At 37.7% G+C, this 20,318-nt stretch overlaps 1 protein-coding gene and 1 long non-coding RNA gene across 2 annotated transcripts in view; both read left to right on the forward strand.

Moving 5' to 3' along the window:
* LOC136247423 (uncharacterized) overlaps window positions 1-20,318 on the forward strand; it is a 137,948-nt gene that overhangs the window by 82,769 nt on the left and 34,861 nt on the right. The window lies entirely within an intron of this gene.
* On the forward strand, window positions 8,228-12,864 carry LOC136246328 (opioid-binding protein/cell adhesion molecule homolog). Its single transcript, XM_066037723.1, has 5 exons — window positions 8,228-8,242; window positions 10,039-10,321; window positions 10,758-11,003; window positions 11,580-11,894; window positions 12,599-12,864. The coding sequence occupies exons 1-5, from the start codon at window positions 8,228-8,230 to the stop codon at window positions 12,688-12,690; spliced, it is 951 nt and encodes a 316-aa protein (XP_065893795.1). The 3' UTR covers window positions 12,691-12,864.

Raw genomic sequence — 20,318 nt, forward strand, 5'->3', positions numbered from 1 at the left:
TTATGTCAACTAAATTAGTACAATACATTAATTTAGTGATAATTAATCTTCTGTGTTGCTATTAGGATATGATGCATGTTTAATTGTATAGGATACATCCTTTTCTACAAGTGTAGCCATTACTCAACATAGACATGTATGGTACTTGTAAGAATTCTTTAAAGATATTTTTGTCTATTAGTAAAAGAGAAGCACAGTTTTTTCGGTTTGTATGGTTGCTATACTCAATTTTTTAGTGAAAAAGGTACTTACACAGCTTTTCCAAATGTACACGACTGGTAACCCAGAACTTGACTTGTAAACAAGATATACACCAGCTTGAAATTGTCACATTATATCCCTAATATGCCACTATTGTTTGGTGTAAATTTATAGTAATAAGCATTATGAACTGGTAGCTAATAATCAATTTTGAAACATGGGAATTTGGAAACGTTATAAGATACTTTTACAGATCCCATGCAGTCACAATAATATGGTTAAGGTAGTGTATTATACACTTCCTGCATGCTTGCTATACAACAGTCACGCTACTGCAGCAGTATAAGGTAGGATGTATGTGTATATCCATATGACATAGCCCCGACTAAGAATGCCTTTGATGCTGAATTAAAACTAGTAATAATTGACATTCTGTATAACTATTAGGATATGATGCATGTTTGGGATACATCCTTTTCTACCATAGAACAGGTGAAGCACTTAATTAACTTTATTCAGGTGTTTATGGTACTTGTAAGAATTCTGTAGCAAAGTTTGATATTTTCATCTATTAAAAATGAGGTACAGATTTTATGAGATTGTTCCTTCCTTGTAATCTTTAGACAGTCACTCCTAGACTTAAGATGTCCTTGTAAAGCCTCCTGTAATCATAAGACTTTAGACTCTAATCTTTTGAACACTTAAAGATGTCATGAAAACCGAGCAGCATGCCTGATGCAATGACTTATTAATTGTTTGTAACTTAATAGCAGTTATGTCAACTAAATTAGTTCAGTAATAATTGACCTTCTGTGTTTCTATTAGGATACGATGCATGTTTGATTGTTTAGGACACATCCTTTTCTACCATGAAATATCAATATTAACTTTGCTTATGCATTTATGGCACTTGTAAGAATTCTTCAGATAAGTACAAATTTTTCAGTTTTTTATTGTTCTATTCCTTTATATAATCTTTATACTCCTCGGTTTAGGCGCTTTTAAAAACATTCTAGAATCCTTGTGATCATTCAGTAGTTATAGACTCTATTCTTAAATTTTTGAAGATGTCAGTATCCATGCAATGACCTATTTTTGAAGATATGCAGTATTCTGAGATAGAAGTTTATAGGAAGGAGTAGAGAACGAAAGTCTACTGGTCTCCGTAATTTCTGAGTCACAAGACCGGATAAAGCTGCGTATATAATTGTTTGCATAGCTAAAAATATTGTTTTCTGAAAAATCACCTATGTACAGTATGTATAGCAAGCTTTTGGTTGCAGTACAGAGAATACATTGAAGCATTTAAACCTTTTATTCTCAATGAAATGAGCAGGAGATTAGAACTTGCATCTGCATGGTTTCATTTGCTGCTACTAGTCACATTAACTCTGCCAGAAGTTCTTTATTTACACAGCATATTGATATTACAATTACCAACTAATCGTCCTTGGCTGCACCATTGCTTTGCTCAACAAGGATTTCACGTTGTCCATCATAATAGTAGATTTTTGTCTAGTCTGGTCCTAGTTATTGAACAAGTCATGTCATGATGAGATTGATCAAAGATTTGTGAAGGACTTGCAAGTGGAAGGAGAATGACAAAGGTCAGTTCTCCTTCAGTGAATATGCAATATGCACATTGTCAAATGTGCTGAGATCTGTAGAATTTGCTATTGTGTGACCGGGACTGTGAAACATGGGACGTGGACACAAACTACAACCTGTCATACTACAGGTCATATCTCAGTACTGGAACAGAATATTTGTATTCTGTAACTTGCATCATAAAGCCAATTAAATGCGTACTAAGAGCTGAAAATTGCATTGCCATAGCATAATGGTACAAAATGTTATGAGTGATGGAAGTTTGAAAATGTAGGCAAAAATCAAATGCCCAGATGCCCTATTTTTTGCAGGCATACTGTTAGGCACCTCCAAATGCCAGCATAAGATATTGATTACCACAATGACACATAGCTACCTATTTTTCCCGTAAGTATATGCAGACATAATGACATATTACTAAGGGACAGTCTGCAAGCTAACCTTCCTTTATACCACGTTGCTTTGTGATTAAAAATATCAACTGATCAACAAAACTTATTTAAAAACAGGTCGTTTCCAATAAAAACCAAGAACAAACCTGAATTCATGATACTCTCTTACATATTTGTCAGTAGCATCAGTAGAGCATCGTTCAGTAAATATCAAGCAAGTTGTCAAAAGTTATTAGTCAAAAGGTTTCAGTCAAAAGTTTTAATTCATGATTGTAAATCATGACCATGCCACTGATATTCTGGTGCAAAAGTTTTTGTAAATGTGACTGACCTGCAAAAAGGGGTCTTGTGGCCTTTTCAAACTTTCATGTTTGACTCCTCTAGTGTTTAACCTATCACTTTCAAATTTCACTCGCTATAAGCTGGGGGCATACAGCATACTGTGACCAAATGTCAACTGTGCACAAATTAAATGATGGGCTGCCAAGTACATGTAGTTGAAAAGACTATAAACCCCTTGTTGTACAAATGTTATTACTCTCTTAATATGTGACCGGATTTCACATAACAAGGCTTCCACACACACAAAATCAAACTTACGATTTTACCAGAAATGGATTGCTGGTCTAATACACTATCATATTTCACACTGTACTTCCTTCAGCACTGACAAGTCTGGTTTCTGTAGCAGCTTTCTTCCGACCCTGTCAAAGCCACGAGTGTGAGATTGGCACCATTAAATGGCCATGGCTTTGTGATAATGGTATGTAGTGAGCTGGGACTTCACAGAGAGCTCGCCAATAGTGTTCCCAGTCAATTTGGAGTAATCTGAGGGCCATGGAGGACCATGGAGAGCCCAAACTTGGCCTCTGGATTCCAATCGTCTTCTTACTTCATTTTATACCCGTATATTAAGACCACCGTCCACCCCATACCCGTATATTAAGACCACCGTCCACCCCCACCCTCCCACCCTATTACTATCACCTGTGATATTATTACCCGCTCGAAAAAAGCTGCTCAAAACAGGGCAAATTTTGGGTATCAGAAATGTATACACCCACTCAGTGATAGCTAGTGAACAGATGAACAATTGGTGCAAGTTTTGTCTGCACAGCTGTAGGCACTGGGAAGTTATTACACAATGATTCCTTAAAATCGCCATATCTCCTAACAAAGCTTTGTGCGTCGAAGCCTTGTTTTGTCAAATTCAGTCACATATGACAAATATGCACAGCTGTTATGTACTTCAAATTGCAATTGTCTTTAAAAAAATTATGTTTCAGGCAAGATCATGGATGACATGGAAAAAAGAAATTGATGCTATTTAGTTATAAATATCACAGATGTTATTAAGCTGGTTTACCATTCGAATTTGTGATCAGCTGAGTAAACACCAGACTTTTCCACACATGCTAAAAATTTTAATAATGACAATTCAGGTGAATTTTGTGCCAAGACCAAGCAGCACAAAAATTCACCTGAATTGTCGTTATTAAATTTTTTACCATTAACCTACCATCACAGCCATTTCTTGGCCGCCACCTTGGATTTCACATCTTTTTTCACCGTAGCCTTTCTGCAGGCCGCACACTTTTTTTACTGCTTGGCTGTTTTGGATTAGATTTCATTTCTTTTGTATTTGTATACCCCAAAGCCAGCCTATGGCCAGCTTTGCGACTTTTTCAACCTATGTTTTTTTTTTCTTCACCACAGGAAGAAGAAAAGATGAAGTAGATGTACTTTAAATATTTTATCAGTAAATGTACAAATTATATATATAATACATAATAATATTGATTACAGAAATCTCCATGGTGGTTTCGTTGTAACTGAACTTTCTACAAGGTGACTTATTCTAGCTGATCTTTCTATAGGGTGATTTGTTTGTAGCTGAACTCTCTACAAGGTAACGTCTTCTAGCTGATCTCTCTACAGGGAGATTTGTTTGTAGCTGAACTCTCTACAGGTGATTTGTTCGAAGCTGAACTCTGTAAATGATGGTTTCTTTGTAGCTGAACTCTCTGCAAGTTAACTTCTTCTAGCTGATCTCTCTACAGGGTGATTTGTTTGTAACTGAACTATCTACAAGATAACTTCTTCTAGCTGATCTCTCTACAGGATGATTTGTTTGTAGCTGAATTCTGTATAGGTGATTTGTTTGCAGCTGAGCTATTTAAAGAATGGTTTATTTGTAGCTGAACTCTCTACAAGGTAACTTATTCTAGCTGATGTCTTTACAGGGTCACTAGTTTGTAGCTGAATTCTCTATATGGTGGTTTCTTTGTAACTGAACTCTCTACAAGGTAACTTCTTCTAGCTGATCTCTCTACAAGGTGATTTGTTTATAGCTGAATTCTGTACAGGTGATTTTTTTGCAGCTGAGCTCTTTAAAGAATGGTTTCTTTGTAGCTGAACTCTCTACAAGGTAACTTCTTCTAGCTGATGTCTCTACAAGGTCACTAGTTTGTAGCTGAGCTCTCTACATGGTGGTTTCTTTGTAACTGAACTCTCTACAAGGTGACTTCTTCTAGCTGATCTTTCTACAGCGTGATTTGTTTGAAGCTGAACTCTCTACAAGGAAACTTCTTCTAGCTGATCTCTCTACAGGGAGAATTGTTTGTAGCTGAACTCTCTACAGGTGATTTGTTTGCAGCTGAACTCTCTACATGATAGTTTCTTTGTAGCTGAAATCTCTGCAAGGTAACTTCTTCTAGCTGATGTCTCTACAAGGTCACTAGTTTGTAGCTGAGCTCTCTACATGGTGGTTTCTTTGTAACTGAACTCTCTACAAGGTAACTTCTTCTAGCTGATCTTTCTACAGGGTAATTTGTTTGAAGCTGAACTCTCTACAAGGTGACTTCTTCTAGCTGATCTTTCTATAGGGTGATTTGTTTGTAGCTGAACTCTCTACAAGGTAACGTCTTCTAGCTGATCTCTCTACAGGGAGATTTGTTTGTAGCTGAACTATCTACAGGTGATTTGTTTGAAGCTGAACTCTCTACAGGTGATTTGTTTGAAGCTGAACTCTCTAAATGATAGTTTCTTTGTAGCTGAACTCTCTACAAGGTAACTTCTTATACCTGATCTCTCTACAGGGTGATTTGTTTGTAGCTGAACTATCTACAAGTTAACTTCTTCTAGCTGATCTCTCTACAGGGTGATTTGTTCGTAGCTGAATTCTGTACAGATGATTTGTTTGCAGCTGAGCTCTTTACAAATGGTTTCTTTGTAGCTGAACTCTCTACAAGGTAACTTCTTCTAACTGATCTTTCTACAGGGTGATTTGTTTGTAGCTGAATTCTGTACAGGTGATTTGTTTGCAGCTGAGCTCTTTACAGAATGGTTTTTTTGTAGCTGAACTCTCTACAAGGTAACTTTTCTAGCTGATGTCTCTACAAGTTCACTAGTTTGTAGCTGAGCTCTCTACATGGTGGCTTCTTTGTAACTGAACTCTCTACAAGGTGACTCCTTCTAGCTGATCTTTCTACAGGGAGATTTGTTTGTAGCTGAACTCTCTACAGGTGATTTGTTTGCAGCTGACCTCTCTACATGATGGTTTCTTTGTAGCTGAACTCTCTGCAAGGTAACTTCCTCTATTGATCTCTCTACTGGGCGATTTGTTTGTAGCTGAAATCTTTACATGGTAGTTTCTTTGTAGCTGAACTCTACAAGGTGATTTCTTCTAGCTGAACTATCTCTTTCCATAGTTGCATGAACTCCCTACAAGGTGACTTCTTCTAGCTGATCTTTCTACAGGGTGATTTGTTTGAAGCTGAACTCTCTACAAGGTAACTTCTTCTAGCTGATCTCTCTACAGGGAGATTTGTTTGTAGCTGAATTCTCTATTGGTGATTTGTTTGCAGCTGAACTCTCTACATGATGGTTTCTTTGTAGCTCAACTCTCTACAAGGTGACTTCTTCTAGCTGATCTCTCTACAGGGAGATTTGTTTGTAGCTGAACTCTCTACATGATGGTTTCTTTGTAGCTGAACTCTCTGCAAGGTAACTTCTTCTATTGATCTCTCTACAGGGCGATTTGTTTGTAGCTGGACTCTCTTCATGGTGGTTTCTTTGTAGCTGAACTACAAGGTGATTTCTTCTAGCTGAACTATCTCTTTCCATAGTTGCATGAACTCCATACAAGGTAACTTCTTCTAGCTGATCTCTCTACAGGGTGACTTGGGTGTAGATGATCTCTATGTAGGTTTCTTGTTTCTAGCTGATCCCTTGAATTCTCTTCAGGGTGACTGCTCTATTAGAATGACTGCTCTATTAGAGAATCTCGATCTCGCACTTATTGCACCAAGTTGGATTTCGTGTTATAACTCTGTGGTTTTAAGTCTGATACTTCTACACTATTGATGATCCTTTCTAAGATGATTACTCCATCTGTACAACGATTTTCAAAACATTACAGCAAGCGGTTTATCTGGTAGGCGTGGCAAGCAGTGTTTTTTTTTAGAGTTGCACCGATAATCGGTTGAATAATCGGTAACAGCCGATATAAGGTGATTTTGCAAGTATTGGTATCGGCTACAAAGAGGAAGTTATTTGCCGATAACCTAAACCCACAATCAATCATTAACGACAGTAATAAACATGTGACAGTATTAAAAGAAAGCAGTGAATGCAGTGGTAAGTGGTAAACATTTATTTGCTGTACCTGTTTATAACTATTTAGGCTTGTTTATGTGTGAATAACATACCATTAGGGAGAGGAAGTTTCCATAACACGGAGTTAGGATATTACTGTATACTACTGTACTTTAAATGATGCACATTTTCAGTAGCATTACACCGTTAGGCAGTTAACTCATTGGAGTGATCTGAGTGATCTGAGTGATCGGAGTGATCTGAGTGATTGGAGTGATCTGAGTGATTGGAGTGATCTGAGTGATTGGAGTGATTGGAGTGATCTGAGTGATTGGAGTGATCTGAGTGATCTGAGTGATTGGAGTGATTGGAGTGATTGGAGTGATCTGAGTGATTGGAGTGATCTGAGTGATTTGAGTGATTGGAGTGATTGGAGTGATCTGAGTGATCTGAGTGATTGGAGTGATCTGAGTGATTGGAGTGATTGGAGTGATCTGAGTGCATTGGAGTGATCTGAGTGATTGGAGTGATTGGAGTGATCTGAGTGATTGGAGTGATCTGAGTGATTGGAGTGATCTGAGTGATTTGAGTGATCTGAGTGATTGGAGTGATCTGAGTGATCTGAGTGATCTGAGTGATTGGAGTGATTGGAGTGATCTGAGTGATCTGAGTGATCTGAGTGATTGGAGTGATCTGAGTGATCTGAGTGATTGGAGTGATCTGAGTGATTGGAGTGATCTGAGTGATTGGAGTGATCTGAGTGATCTGAGTGATTGGAGTGATTGGAGTGATCTGAGTGATTGGAGTGATCTGAGTGATCTGAGTGATTGGAGTGATCTGAGTGATTGGAGTGATCTGAGTGATTGGAGTGATCTGAGTGATCTGAGTGATTGGAGTGATCTGAGTGATTGGAGTGATTGGAGTGATCTGAGTGATCTGAGTGATTGGAGTGATTGGAGTGATCAGTTTGGCAAAGAAGAAATTCAGGCCACCAAACTAGAGCTTGTAAATACCACAACACAGAAAACCAGGAATGCCATAGGGTGGAGTGTTCTGTTATTTTTTATTAAGCAAGTAAGTAACAGATTCAAATGCAAATGTCTTTTATTGTTTTTTGGAGTAGCTATAGTATATCTATTATGTAATTATTATCATATACAAGTTGCACGTGATACATTGCATTGCAACATTATGTTCTTATATTAGCTTTATCTGCAAATGTGTTTTCCACAGCTGACCAGTATTGTGAAGCAGCCTGGTTTGTTTGAAGCTGTGAAAACATCCATAGTGAACTACAACAGCTTTACAGCTACATCACAACCATCAGCTGTTAATTTATTCATTCAGAACCCTCACGATGTGGTCATTCAGCTTTGTGAGGACCTCTACAATTTTGCAACAAGCATCCCTTTGCACCAGGTAATGCATAAATGTCATTGAATAAAGTGAGTAGGAACAAAAATCTGATTAGAAAATGCTGATGTTTCATGAAAACCATGCACCTTTATTGTGCAGTTTAATGTTAACTTGATGTTTGTGTGTTACAGTGTTTGTACAGATACTAAATACTACTATTTTAAATTTGATTTTAGTCTTTAAATTTGATTTTAATCTTTGGACATGGCTAGCACACAGCCATATGCATGATCCATTGTCCATGTCAAAATTTACCGTGTATAAAAGTGATTATTCTGCCAAGTGATTTTTGTGTCAAGTCATCTGGATCTAAACTGGCAGTATTGGATAGACATAACTAAGTGCATATATATGTAAAGTGTTCAAAGCAAGCCTAAACCCTTCCAATAAGTTTTGATTAAAAAAATTATTTTATTTGACGTAGTTTTCTGTCAGAGGAAGGTGGAAACTGTTTAAGTGCCGTTAAAATGAAATATGCTAAACCATCGGTTTCTGGATGAACTAAAATGTGTGAAAATGTGTGGGTGATGTAACAAAGTGTGGCGTCATCATTTGGTTTAGGATATAAATACCTTGCTAGCACTATAGTATTGCAATGGGCGAAATATTGTTCCATCAGCTTTGCCTAGAAAACTAAATGCTTCTACAAAACAAAATACATCACTTTAATCGTTATACGAAGCACAACCAAACTATCTAGCGATAATCAGCGATCTCCACCATTTGCTAGTTGTGTATTGGGACTATTGAAGTTCATGTGAGCAATTAAGGTAATATTTTCAAGTAGCACTTGAAGCGCTTCCACCACCCTCCTCTGGTTTTCTACTGCCTGACTGATCAACTAAGTGGTGCCTTCAACGAAACGAAAGTTAACTATTATGGCTATGGGCTTGATTTCTTCACTGTTAGACATTGCTTTGGCATGAGATATGCTTTTTTATAACCACAGTAGCTACAGTGCATGCGTCATGGACTTACCTTTGTGTCGCAGTTCTTTATTCATGCACTACCACTGAGTGATGTAGATGTTGGTCCACAGTGAACATGTGATGGCTTCAGTTCACACAAAAATCATCCACAATTTGACTGGAAGGCATTTCTCAGGCTGTTTTTTCCATAAGTGCTGTTTATCATGTAGAATATACCTGAGAAGAATATAGAATGGCTATCTGTTTGATAGTCAGGATGCACATTTAGTCAAAATTTTCATAATAACTGGATTAATTGCAGAGGCATTTCCTGTGCTGTCTTTATTAATTTTGTAATGGGATATCTGGCTTGTGACATTCTTTCCTTTGATCAATGTGATAAGTGCTTTTCATACATATCAGAATTTTTTTTTTTTTTTACAAAAAGTGAATAAACATGCATAAGAAAAATCAGAAATCTTACATTAGAGTAGGGATTGTAGAAATAAAAAGCAATGAACAAAGTGGAGGTCATCTACATCTACAGTACATTTAACTGTACTTTGATCATGGCAATATTGTGTATATGACTGATCATGGTGTAGGAATTAAATGTCCATTAGTATAGTTGCAGGTGTATATGGTGTCCTTTTTTCGTAGCATTTTTATGATATGTACATGTACTGTAAAGAAAAGATATTAATGATAGGTACTTTTACAGGCAGTATTTGATTCCTGGATTAAGCAATAAAACAATTAAAGGTTTCATAGAAACTGCATGAGATGATTCCTCTGGAATCAAAAGGTCCCAACATGTTTATCTGAAGTACTAAATTATCTCCCCCGTCTGTTGTCGACAATAGAATTGCACTTCTTGTATGTTTATTATGGTAAAATTGTGTATTGCTTCTGTATAGAAATTAGAGTTTATGAGAACTGAAACTGAACTAGACAAAAGGGAAGTACTAGCAATATGGATGAATGGGGCAACTTCGCACTATAGTGGAGACAGTGGTCATTTTGACAGCCTAGTTCCTGCAGTGAGAGAAAGCAAACTTGGGAAACTAGCAGTAAAGAGAGAAATGTTGATTACTGGCAGAACTGACAATTTCATTGTAAAAAATATCAGCGTGCGTAGGAGCTGCACTGCTATATTCTTAGACTTACTGCCTACCAAACTTGCCACCGATCTACAACAGAGTGAGTAATATAACTGATAACTGCAAGAATAGACAAAATTGTATAGCCAGTAGGAGTTTATCCTTTATATACGTACACATACATTAACATCTAACTGATGTAATACATTTTACATAAGCCTAAAATTAAATGTGTAAAGCAATTAACACGGTTTTTTCCATTTTAGTAACCAAGCAAGACAAGAGTCATCATAACAATGGTATGTAAAAAATTCACTACATGCCATTAATCTCTACCTCTTTCTTATGCAACAACTAGGGAGCAGAGAAGTAAAGGCAAGAATAATACAGGTATGTGCATTATGTACTACTGTTACGTAGCTACTCCCAGATCAGTACATTTAGCGGAGCACTAATACTGTACTATACATCATCCGTACTCTAGTGTAAATTCCTATTATACTTGTACTTACTGTTATGTGTATCCTATTCTACAGTTGCTCCATACAATGTATCCATCACTGGAAATAACACATATAATTATGGAGATCGGTTAGAGTTAAATTGTTTGTCAGATGGTGGACCAGACTTGGGATACAGTTGGAGCAAGAGTGGGGCTAATGAATGCTTGAGCAACACAAGCACTCTTGTTATTAGCAATCTAACTGCAGTTGATGGAGGAGATTACACTTGTGCTGTTACCAATGATGCTGGATCTGGCAACCATTCTATCACTATTTATGGTGCGTTAGCCACCTACCATAATTTTCTTTTTTTTTCATTTTCATGTGCAAAATTTGTACAAAAATTTCTTGCACAAAAAAATTTTTATGCAAGATTGAACTACTGTAATAGTAAGAGTAGTCATTCATATCAATCATACAAAAACATTTTTCCCCAAAATTTTTTGTCACAGACGAAAATAAAGTGAATTATGGTGTATTATATCAAAACATGAGTTTAGCAACTGTGCTCTGCTTTAGGTCAGTGTTGTACTAGCAGATAAGTAAGTTGTACAATTTTAATAAAAAATACAACTACAGAAAGATGATGTTTTGCAGCTACAATGATGTACAAATACTTTATTCTGGAATATTCTCTATGTTAAGCTTTGGAAACAGCTGTTATCAAAAGCCATTGTAGAAACCTAAGATTTGTAATAAGCTTGAAGAATGTTTATATGTATCGAGCAACTCATAGTTCTCCACCTTGGATTATGAATGGTTGTTCTTCCCTTTAATTAACTTTTCCAGTCTTCACTTCTGAAATGTGTAATTATACTTACTGCTATTAGCAAACTATTTTTCTCTTATTCACAGTTGGTCCAGTATTCACTACTAATCCTGTGACACATGAGGTGGCAATAGGAAGCAGTTTTACAATTGTTTGCACAGCAGAAGGCTTTCCTATACCATCCATGCAATGGTACCTCAATGATACCATGATCAACAATAGCAGTAATAGATATATTGTGGATGATATTGTGGATGATACTTCAATGAACAGTATCACTAGTACTCTAACAGTTATGATGGTTGAGTTTAATGATTCTGGTGCATACTACTGTAAAGCTGCTAGTAGTCAGTATGATCTAGCTCCTGTGAACAGCGAAAGGGCCAATATCACTGTTAATGGTGAGTATAGTATACACAAAAAAACTCTCACATATGCTTATTTGTTTAGACAAACAAATGCATGTCACCACACACACACACATACACACACACACACGTGCGCACACATACTATGACTTAATGTTCGTAGCATACCACTGTTAGGATTAAGTCATTGCTTATTTACTCCACTATGGATCACCTCAAATATAAGCAAGGGTATATATCCTATCATTGAAAAGACTGGTGGGTTTGTAAACTAAATAAGTAACCACTACATGGTTTGGTTTACTCAAGAGTACTAATGTGATACTCGCAGTCAGTAGCAATTTACTTTTATCCAAGAGTGGTTTAGATCAACTCAAGGGTAGCAGTAATAACTCAAACATTTGAATAGCTATAGAAATTCAACTTTCAGGTATCTGCTTGAATTCATAGGGAGTGAAGAATACCATAGACAAAAGCTCATTTACCATTACAAAACGAACACTTAAGCTAATTCGTATCTTTCCCAGCCACACTTGGACTGTGCTCCAGATCATATTTTGGTCTTATAAGGATAGCCTCAAGCAATAACCACACTCCTGATCAGGCAGCAATAAAACTAGTGGTTAAAAAACACTTGCAGGTACTGTATTACAAATTTGGCATCTTACAGGAGTAGCATGTGACAGTACATACATGTTCACATAGTTTGATGTGATAATAAATATGCTACTTTACAGGTCGAATGACAAGGAAAAGAGGCTCCATGCAACCACTATCATCAGTGCAGTCTACTAAGAAAAGAAGAGGAGGAGGAAAGTCTAAGAAATAGTCGATTAAACATTTGCAATTTAAGGTTAAGATAGTTTGAAATAATGTAAACCCTAATATGGTATTCATATACTACAAACGAATAATAGGTGCAGTAAAGTCATTACATATTAATTTTGTTGATAACATTATTGAGGTTGTATAGTTGTTATAATTTTGCAATTAAGAACTAGCAATGTAAAGAAAGTTAAATAAAATTATAGTAGGACTATAAATACTAATACTAAGTTTATAATATATACCCCACTATAATGTTTCTTTGTACCACACAAATGGATTGCCAAAGTCCCCAAATTGGACCTCTGGCTGTTGATCATCTTTGAAAAGCTTCCCAAAAGCATGGCATATCTGGACATTAGAAACTTACACCAGCACCCACACAGAGATAGCAATGGCTGCAATGACATTATGTCAATTACTACCATATTTTTAGAAGACCACACCTTTAGGCAGCTTGGTGGTTTTGGATTAGATTTATCAATACTTTTAAACTTAAAGATTAGAGGATTGTGCATAGATAATAAAGCTAATTATGAAGTCTATATTAATAGTTTTGTAATGCTAATTTGAAGGATTCCAGTTAAGTACGTAATAGTGCATTCAAAAACATGGCAGGGTAAAGAGTTTCATAATCATAATAATCAAGAAGAATACCTACAAACAAATACTTAATGTGATTTTGTCTGCATACATTATATAGCTTTATAAACATCAGGAAGTTACAATACAATGAGTACTTAAAATTGCCATATACACAAAGAAAGTTGATGCATTTGTCAAATTCTATCACACTAATACTAAATTATTGGGTCACCCACTATGATCTCCTTACTGAGCATTCCACACTAAACTTGACAAACTTTTTGATTTAGGTAATTCTGGTATTTTACCTTGGTTACAATTTTACATAGCTATATTTCAGATGTCAGTAGGATTATAAAGCTTTCTCTTTACCTCCTGTGGTGACATCCTGCCTACAGTATAACTATGGAAATAAATTTTTAAAGTTTAACCAGCAGATCAGAGGTAGGCCAGCTAATGTAGTTAATACTAAATAAAGTAACACTGTTATGAAGCTATGGCATATTTTACTTGCTGCTTTTAATTTGTTGTTAGTAGATTTAGAATTACAGATCTGTTATACAGTACTTATAGAACAAAAGCAGATCTAAGACCATGGGGTGCTAAGTTGATTTACAATTCAAACTCTGATATTAAAGATGTTTAGCCAAATAATAATGGTAAGTATCTTCAATTTTTTCAACCACCCATAGCAAGTGAATTATTATGACAGGGATTACACGCAGCAGCACCATGCACTGGTATAATTAAGGGTGACAAGCATTGTAATTGTTTGGAGAAATTAAAGTCCAAAAGGACTAGAAAACTTGTCAAGTTCTAAAAGCATACTTCTCCTAAGCAGGTCTGCAAGGGAGATTGAACAAATCATAACATAATAGTTATATAACCATATCAACAGAATAGATATATTTTCTGTATTAAAAATGTTTTAGTATTACATCAAGACAAACACATAAGAGTTGTATGCTTGAACAAATGCAGTACCCACAGATAATACGGATATTAAGATTTCCTGATCTTAGGAGGCATATGAACCACTTCATTACTTCCTAGTAAGAATATAGTCAATAGTTCAGTTGCTTTGTGCAAAAATGTATCAACCATAAAATAATTGCAATGCAAGTTCCTTAACAGTTTTCATTATAATAGCCTTTATAACATGAAATTCCACGAAATGCTTTACAGAATATTACTCCTGAGATACGCCATGTTGTGTCACATGGTGTATGTTGTGCCGGCAGGCCCTATGATGGTTATTGAGATATATGCAACTATGATATGCATAATGGTGCCTTCAGTGGTTTATGAGACTATTTAATTATTCAGTGTTTTGACATTAATTGTAATTCTTCAGATTTGTTAAATGGTCAGGTTATCAAACAATTTGGATAAAACTGAAACCCACAGAAGCAATTTTGTAAAATTTGTATGGTTGCCATGCAGTTAATTAAACTTTGGTTGGTATGGCGAAATGCCCGAGGCTGACACCTGTCCAGCAGGTGGAATATTGTTTTAGGTATACAGGACAATCCAAAGGTGCATTTAATTAAAGTATAGACCATTTTGCAAACTTCACCCTGCTGTCTGCCAGACTATACTATAAGTTTCTAGCTCCATAATATGATATCGCAGTCACATTAAACGAGTGCAGATTAATAATTATAAGATGCTGGTAGAATTAAAGATGATACATTAATTTGGTGATAGTGAATTGATTAGTTATAGAGACTCTAAGATTTGATTTTGCAGGCAGATTGTCTTGCAATACAATAATAGTTTCAAATTGAATGAACAGTTGATATATGGTTTGAGACAGTGGCTATAAAAGGGGCTAGCTAATTGAGGTCAAAAAGCTACCTGGGCTAGTTGTAAATAGTAATTGGGCTAGTTGTAAAAGTCAGTCTAAATAGCAGCCTGCCTCTCAGAAAGTATAATTATATTATATTATATATATATATATATATATATGTGTGTGTGTGTGTGTGTGTGTTGTGCATATCACGTCACTCCTACAATCTGCAATAGTATGATTTAATTGACTAAAAGTACCTCAAGATCCAACATCAATTGCAACTCAGTTAAAGCTGTGAATGCAGTAAAGTATGTAATTGCTTCTATATACAGCTTATATATTTTATTAGAAGAGGCCAATTAGATGTTGATATTCCACTATATTATATACTTTCAAGCAATAAACTCTGTGGTGTGTGATCAATGCCACTTATATTCAATTGCAAAACACTTTACATTATCTATCCATATTGAAGATCCTTAGTGGGATACATTGATTAGTATAGGTAATAACATACATTTTAGTATAGGTAATAACATACATTTGGAGTGCAATTTCGACTTGCATGAGGGGTATGGAACATGGTCGATAGCTCATTACTTTATGTCAGCAACACTCCAATCACTCAGATCACTTCAGTCACTCAGATCACTACAATCACTCAGATCACTCCAATCACTCAGATCACCCAGATCACTCTAATAACTCAGATCACTCCAATCACTCAGATCACTCCAATCACTCCAATCACTCAGATCACTCAGATCACTCAGATCACTCCTATCACTCAGATCACTCCAATCACTCCAATCACTCAGATCACTCCAATCACTCAGATCACTTCAATCACTCAGATCACTCCAATCACTCAGATCACTCCAATCACTCAGATCACTCCAATCACTCCAATCACTCCAATCACTCAGATCACTCCAATCACTCAGATCACTCCAATCACTCAGATCACTCAGATCACTCAGATCACTCCAATCACTCCAATCACTCAGATCACTCAGATCACTCCAATCACTCAGATCACTCCAATCACTCAGATCACTCCAATCACTCAGATCACTCCAATCACTCAGATCACTCAGATCACTCCAATCACTCCAATCACTCAGATCACTCAGATCACTCCAATCACTCAGATCACTCCAATCACTCCAATCACTCCAATCACTCAGATCACTCAGATCACTCAGATCACTCAGATCACTCAGATCACTCCTATCACTCAGATCACTCAGATCACTCCAATCACTCAGATCACTCCAATCACTCAGATCACTCCAATCACTCAGATCACTCAGATCACTCCAATCACTCAGATCACTCAGATCACTCAGATCACTCCAATCACTCCAATCACTCAGATCACTCCAATCACTCAGATCACTCCAATCACTCAGATCACTCAAATCACTCCAATCACTCAGATCACTCTAATCACTCAGATCACTCCAATCACTCAGATCACTCCAATCAGTCCAATCACTCAGATCACTCAGATCACTCAGATCACTCAGATCACTCCAATCACTCAGATCACTCCAATCACTCAGATCACTTCAATCACTCAGATCACTCAGATCACTCCAATCACTCAGATCACTCCAATCACTCAGATCACTCCAATCACTCCAATCACTCAGATCACTCAGATCACTCCAATCACTCAGATCACTCCAATCACTCAGATCACTCCAATCACTCAGATCACTCCAATCACTTAGATCACTCCAATCACTCAGATCACTCTAATCACTCAGATCACTCCAATCACTCAGATCACTCCAATCACTCAGATCACTCAGATCACTCCAATCACTCCAATCACTCAGATCACTCCAATCACTCAGATCACTCCAATCACTCAGATCACTCCAATCACTCAGATCACTCAGATCACTCCAATCACTCAGATCACTCTAATCACTCAGATCACTCCAATCACTCAGATCACTCCAATCAGTCCAATCACTCAGATCACTCAGATCACTCAGATCACTCCTATCACTCAGATCACTCCAATCACTCAGATCACTCCAATCACTCAGATCACTTCAATCACTCAGATCACTCAGATCACTCCAATCACTCAGATCACTCCAATCACTCAGATCACTCCAATCACTCCAATCACTCAGATCACTCAGATCACTCCAATCACTCAGATCACTCCAATCACTCAGATCACTCCAATCACTCAGATCACTCCAATCACTTAGATCACTCCAATCACTCAGATCACTCTAATCACTCAGATCACTCCAATCACTCAGATCACTCCAATCACTCCAATCACTCAGATCACTCAGATCACTCAGATCACTCCTATCACTCAGATCACTCCAATCACTCCAATCACTCAGATCACTCCAATCACTCAGATCACTTCAATCACTCAGATCACTCAGATCACTCCAATCACTCAGATCACTCCAATCACTCCAATCACTCAGATCACTCCAATCACTCAGATCACTCCAATCACTCAGATCACTCAGATCACTCCAATCACTCAGATCACTCTAATCACTCAGATCACTCCAATCACTCAGATCACTCCAATCAGTCCAATCACTCAGATCACTCAGATCACTCAGATCACTCCTATCACTCAGATCACTCCAATCACTCCAATCACTCAGATCACTCCAATCACTCAGATCACTTCAATCACTCAGATCACTCAGATCACTCCAATCACTCAGATCACTCCAATCACTCAGATCACTCCAATCACTCCAATCACTCAGATCACTCAGATCACTCCAATCACTCAGATCACTCCAATCACTCAGATCACTCTAATCACTCAGATCACTCCAATCACTCAGATCACTCCAATCACTCCAATCACTCAGATCACTCAGATCACTCAGATCACTCCTATCACTCAGATCACTCCAATCACTCCAATCACTCAGATCACTCCAATCACTCAGATCACTTCAATCACTCAGATCACTCAGATCACTCCAATCACTCAGATCACTCCAATCACTCCAATCACTCAGATCACTCCAATCACTCAGATCACTTCAATCACTCAGATCACTCAGATCACTCCAATCACTCCAATCACTCAGATCACTCAGATCACTCAGATCACTCCTATCACTCAGATCACTCCAATCACTCCAATCACTCAGATCACTCCAATCACTCAGATCACTTCAATCACTCAGATCACTCAGATCACTCCAATCACTCAGATCACTCCAATCACTCCAATCACTCAGATCACTCCAATCACTCAGATCACTTCAATCACTCAGATCACTCAGATCACTCCAATCACTCAGATCACTCCAATCACTCCAATCACTCAGATCACTCCAATCACTCAGATCACTCCAATCACTCAGATCACTCAGATCACTCCAATCACTCAGATCACTCTAATCACTCAGATCACTCCAATCACTCAGATCACTCCAATCAGTCCAATCACTCAGATCACTCAGATCACTCAGATCACTCCTATCACTCAGATCACTCCAATCACTCCAATCACTCAGATCACTCCAATCACTCAGATCACTTCAATCACTCAGATCACTCAGATCACTCCAATCACTCAGATCACTCCAATCACTCAGATCACTCCAATCACTCCAATCACTCAGATCACTCAGATCACTCCAATCACTCAGATCACTCCAATCACTCAGATCACTCCAATCACTCAGATCACTCCAATCACTCAGATCACTTCAATCACTCAGATCACTCCAATCACTCAGATCACTCAGATCACTCCAATCACTCAGATCACTCCAATCACTCAGATCACTCCAATCACTCAGATCACTCCAATCACTCAGATCACTCCAATCACTCAGATCACTCAGATCACTCCAATCACTCAGATCACTCTAATCACTCAGATCACTCCAATCACTCAGATCACTCCAATCAGTCCAATCACTCAGATCACTCAGATCACTCAGATCACTCCTATCACTCAGATCACTCCAATCACTCAGATCACTCCAATCACTCAGATCACTTCAATCACTCAGATCACTCAGATCACTCCAATCACTCCAATCACTCAGATCACTCCAATCACTCAGATCACTTCAATCACTCAGATCACTCAGATCACTCCAATCACTCAGATCACTCCAATCACTCAGATCACTCCAATCACTCCAATCACTCAGATCACTCAGATCACTCCAATCACTCAGATCACTCCAATCACTCAGATCACTCCAATCACTCAGATCACTCCAATCACTCAGATCACTCCAATCACTTAGATCACTCCAATCACTCAGATCACTCTAATCACTCAGATCACTCCAATCACTCAGATCACTCCAATCACTCCAATCACTCAGATCACTCAGATCACTCAGATCACTCCTATCACTCAGATCACTCCAATCACTCCAATCACTCAGATCACTCCAATCACTCAGATCACTTCAATCACTCAGATCACTCAGATCACTCCAATCACTCAGATCACTCCAATCACTCCAATCACTCAGATCACTCCAATCACTCAGATCACTTCAATCACTCAGATCACTCAGATCACTCCAATCACTCAGATCACTCCAATCACTCCAATCACTCAGATCACTCCAATCACTCAGATCACTCCAATCACTCAGATCACTCAGATCACTCCAATCACTCAGATCACTCTAATCACTCAGATCACTCCAATCACTCAGATCACTCCAATCACTCAGATCACTCTAATCACTCAGATCACTCCAATCACTCAGATCACTCAGATCACTCCAATCACTCAGATCACTCCAATCAGTCCAATCACTCAGATCACTCAGATCACTCAGATCACTCCTATCACTCAGATCACTCCAATCACTCCAATCACTCAGATCACTCCAATCACTCAGATCACTTCAATCACTCAGATCACTCAGATCACTCCAATCACTCAGATCACTCCAATCACTCAGATCACTCCAATCACTCCAATCACTCAGATCACTCAGATCACTCCAATCACTCAGATCACTCCAATCACTCAGACCACTCCAATCACTCAGATCACTCCAATCACTCAGATCACTCCAATCACTCAGATCACTCCAATCACTCAGATCACTCAGATCACTCCAATCACTCAGATCACTCCAATCACTCAGATCACTCCAATCACTCAGATCACTCCAATCACTCAGATCACTCCAATCACTCAGATCACTCAGATCACTCCAATCACTCAGATCACTCTAATCACTCAGATCACTCCAATCACTCAG

Source organism: Dysidea avara, chromosome 2 (assembly GCF_963678975.1).
Source record: "Dysidea avara chromosome 2, odDysAvar1.4, whole genome shotgun sequence".
NCBI lineage: Eukaryota > Metazoa > Porifera > Demospongiae > Dictyoceratida > Dysideidae > Dysidea > Dysidea avara.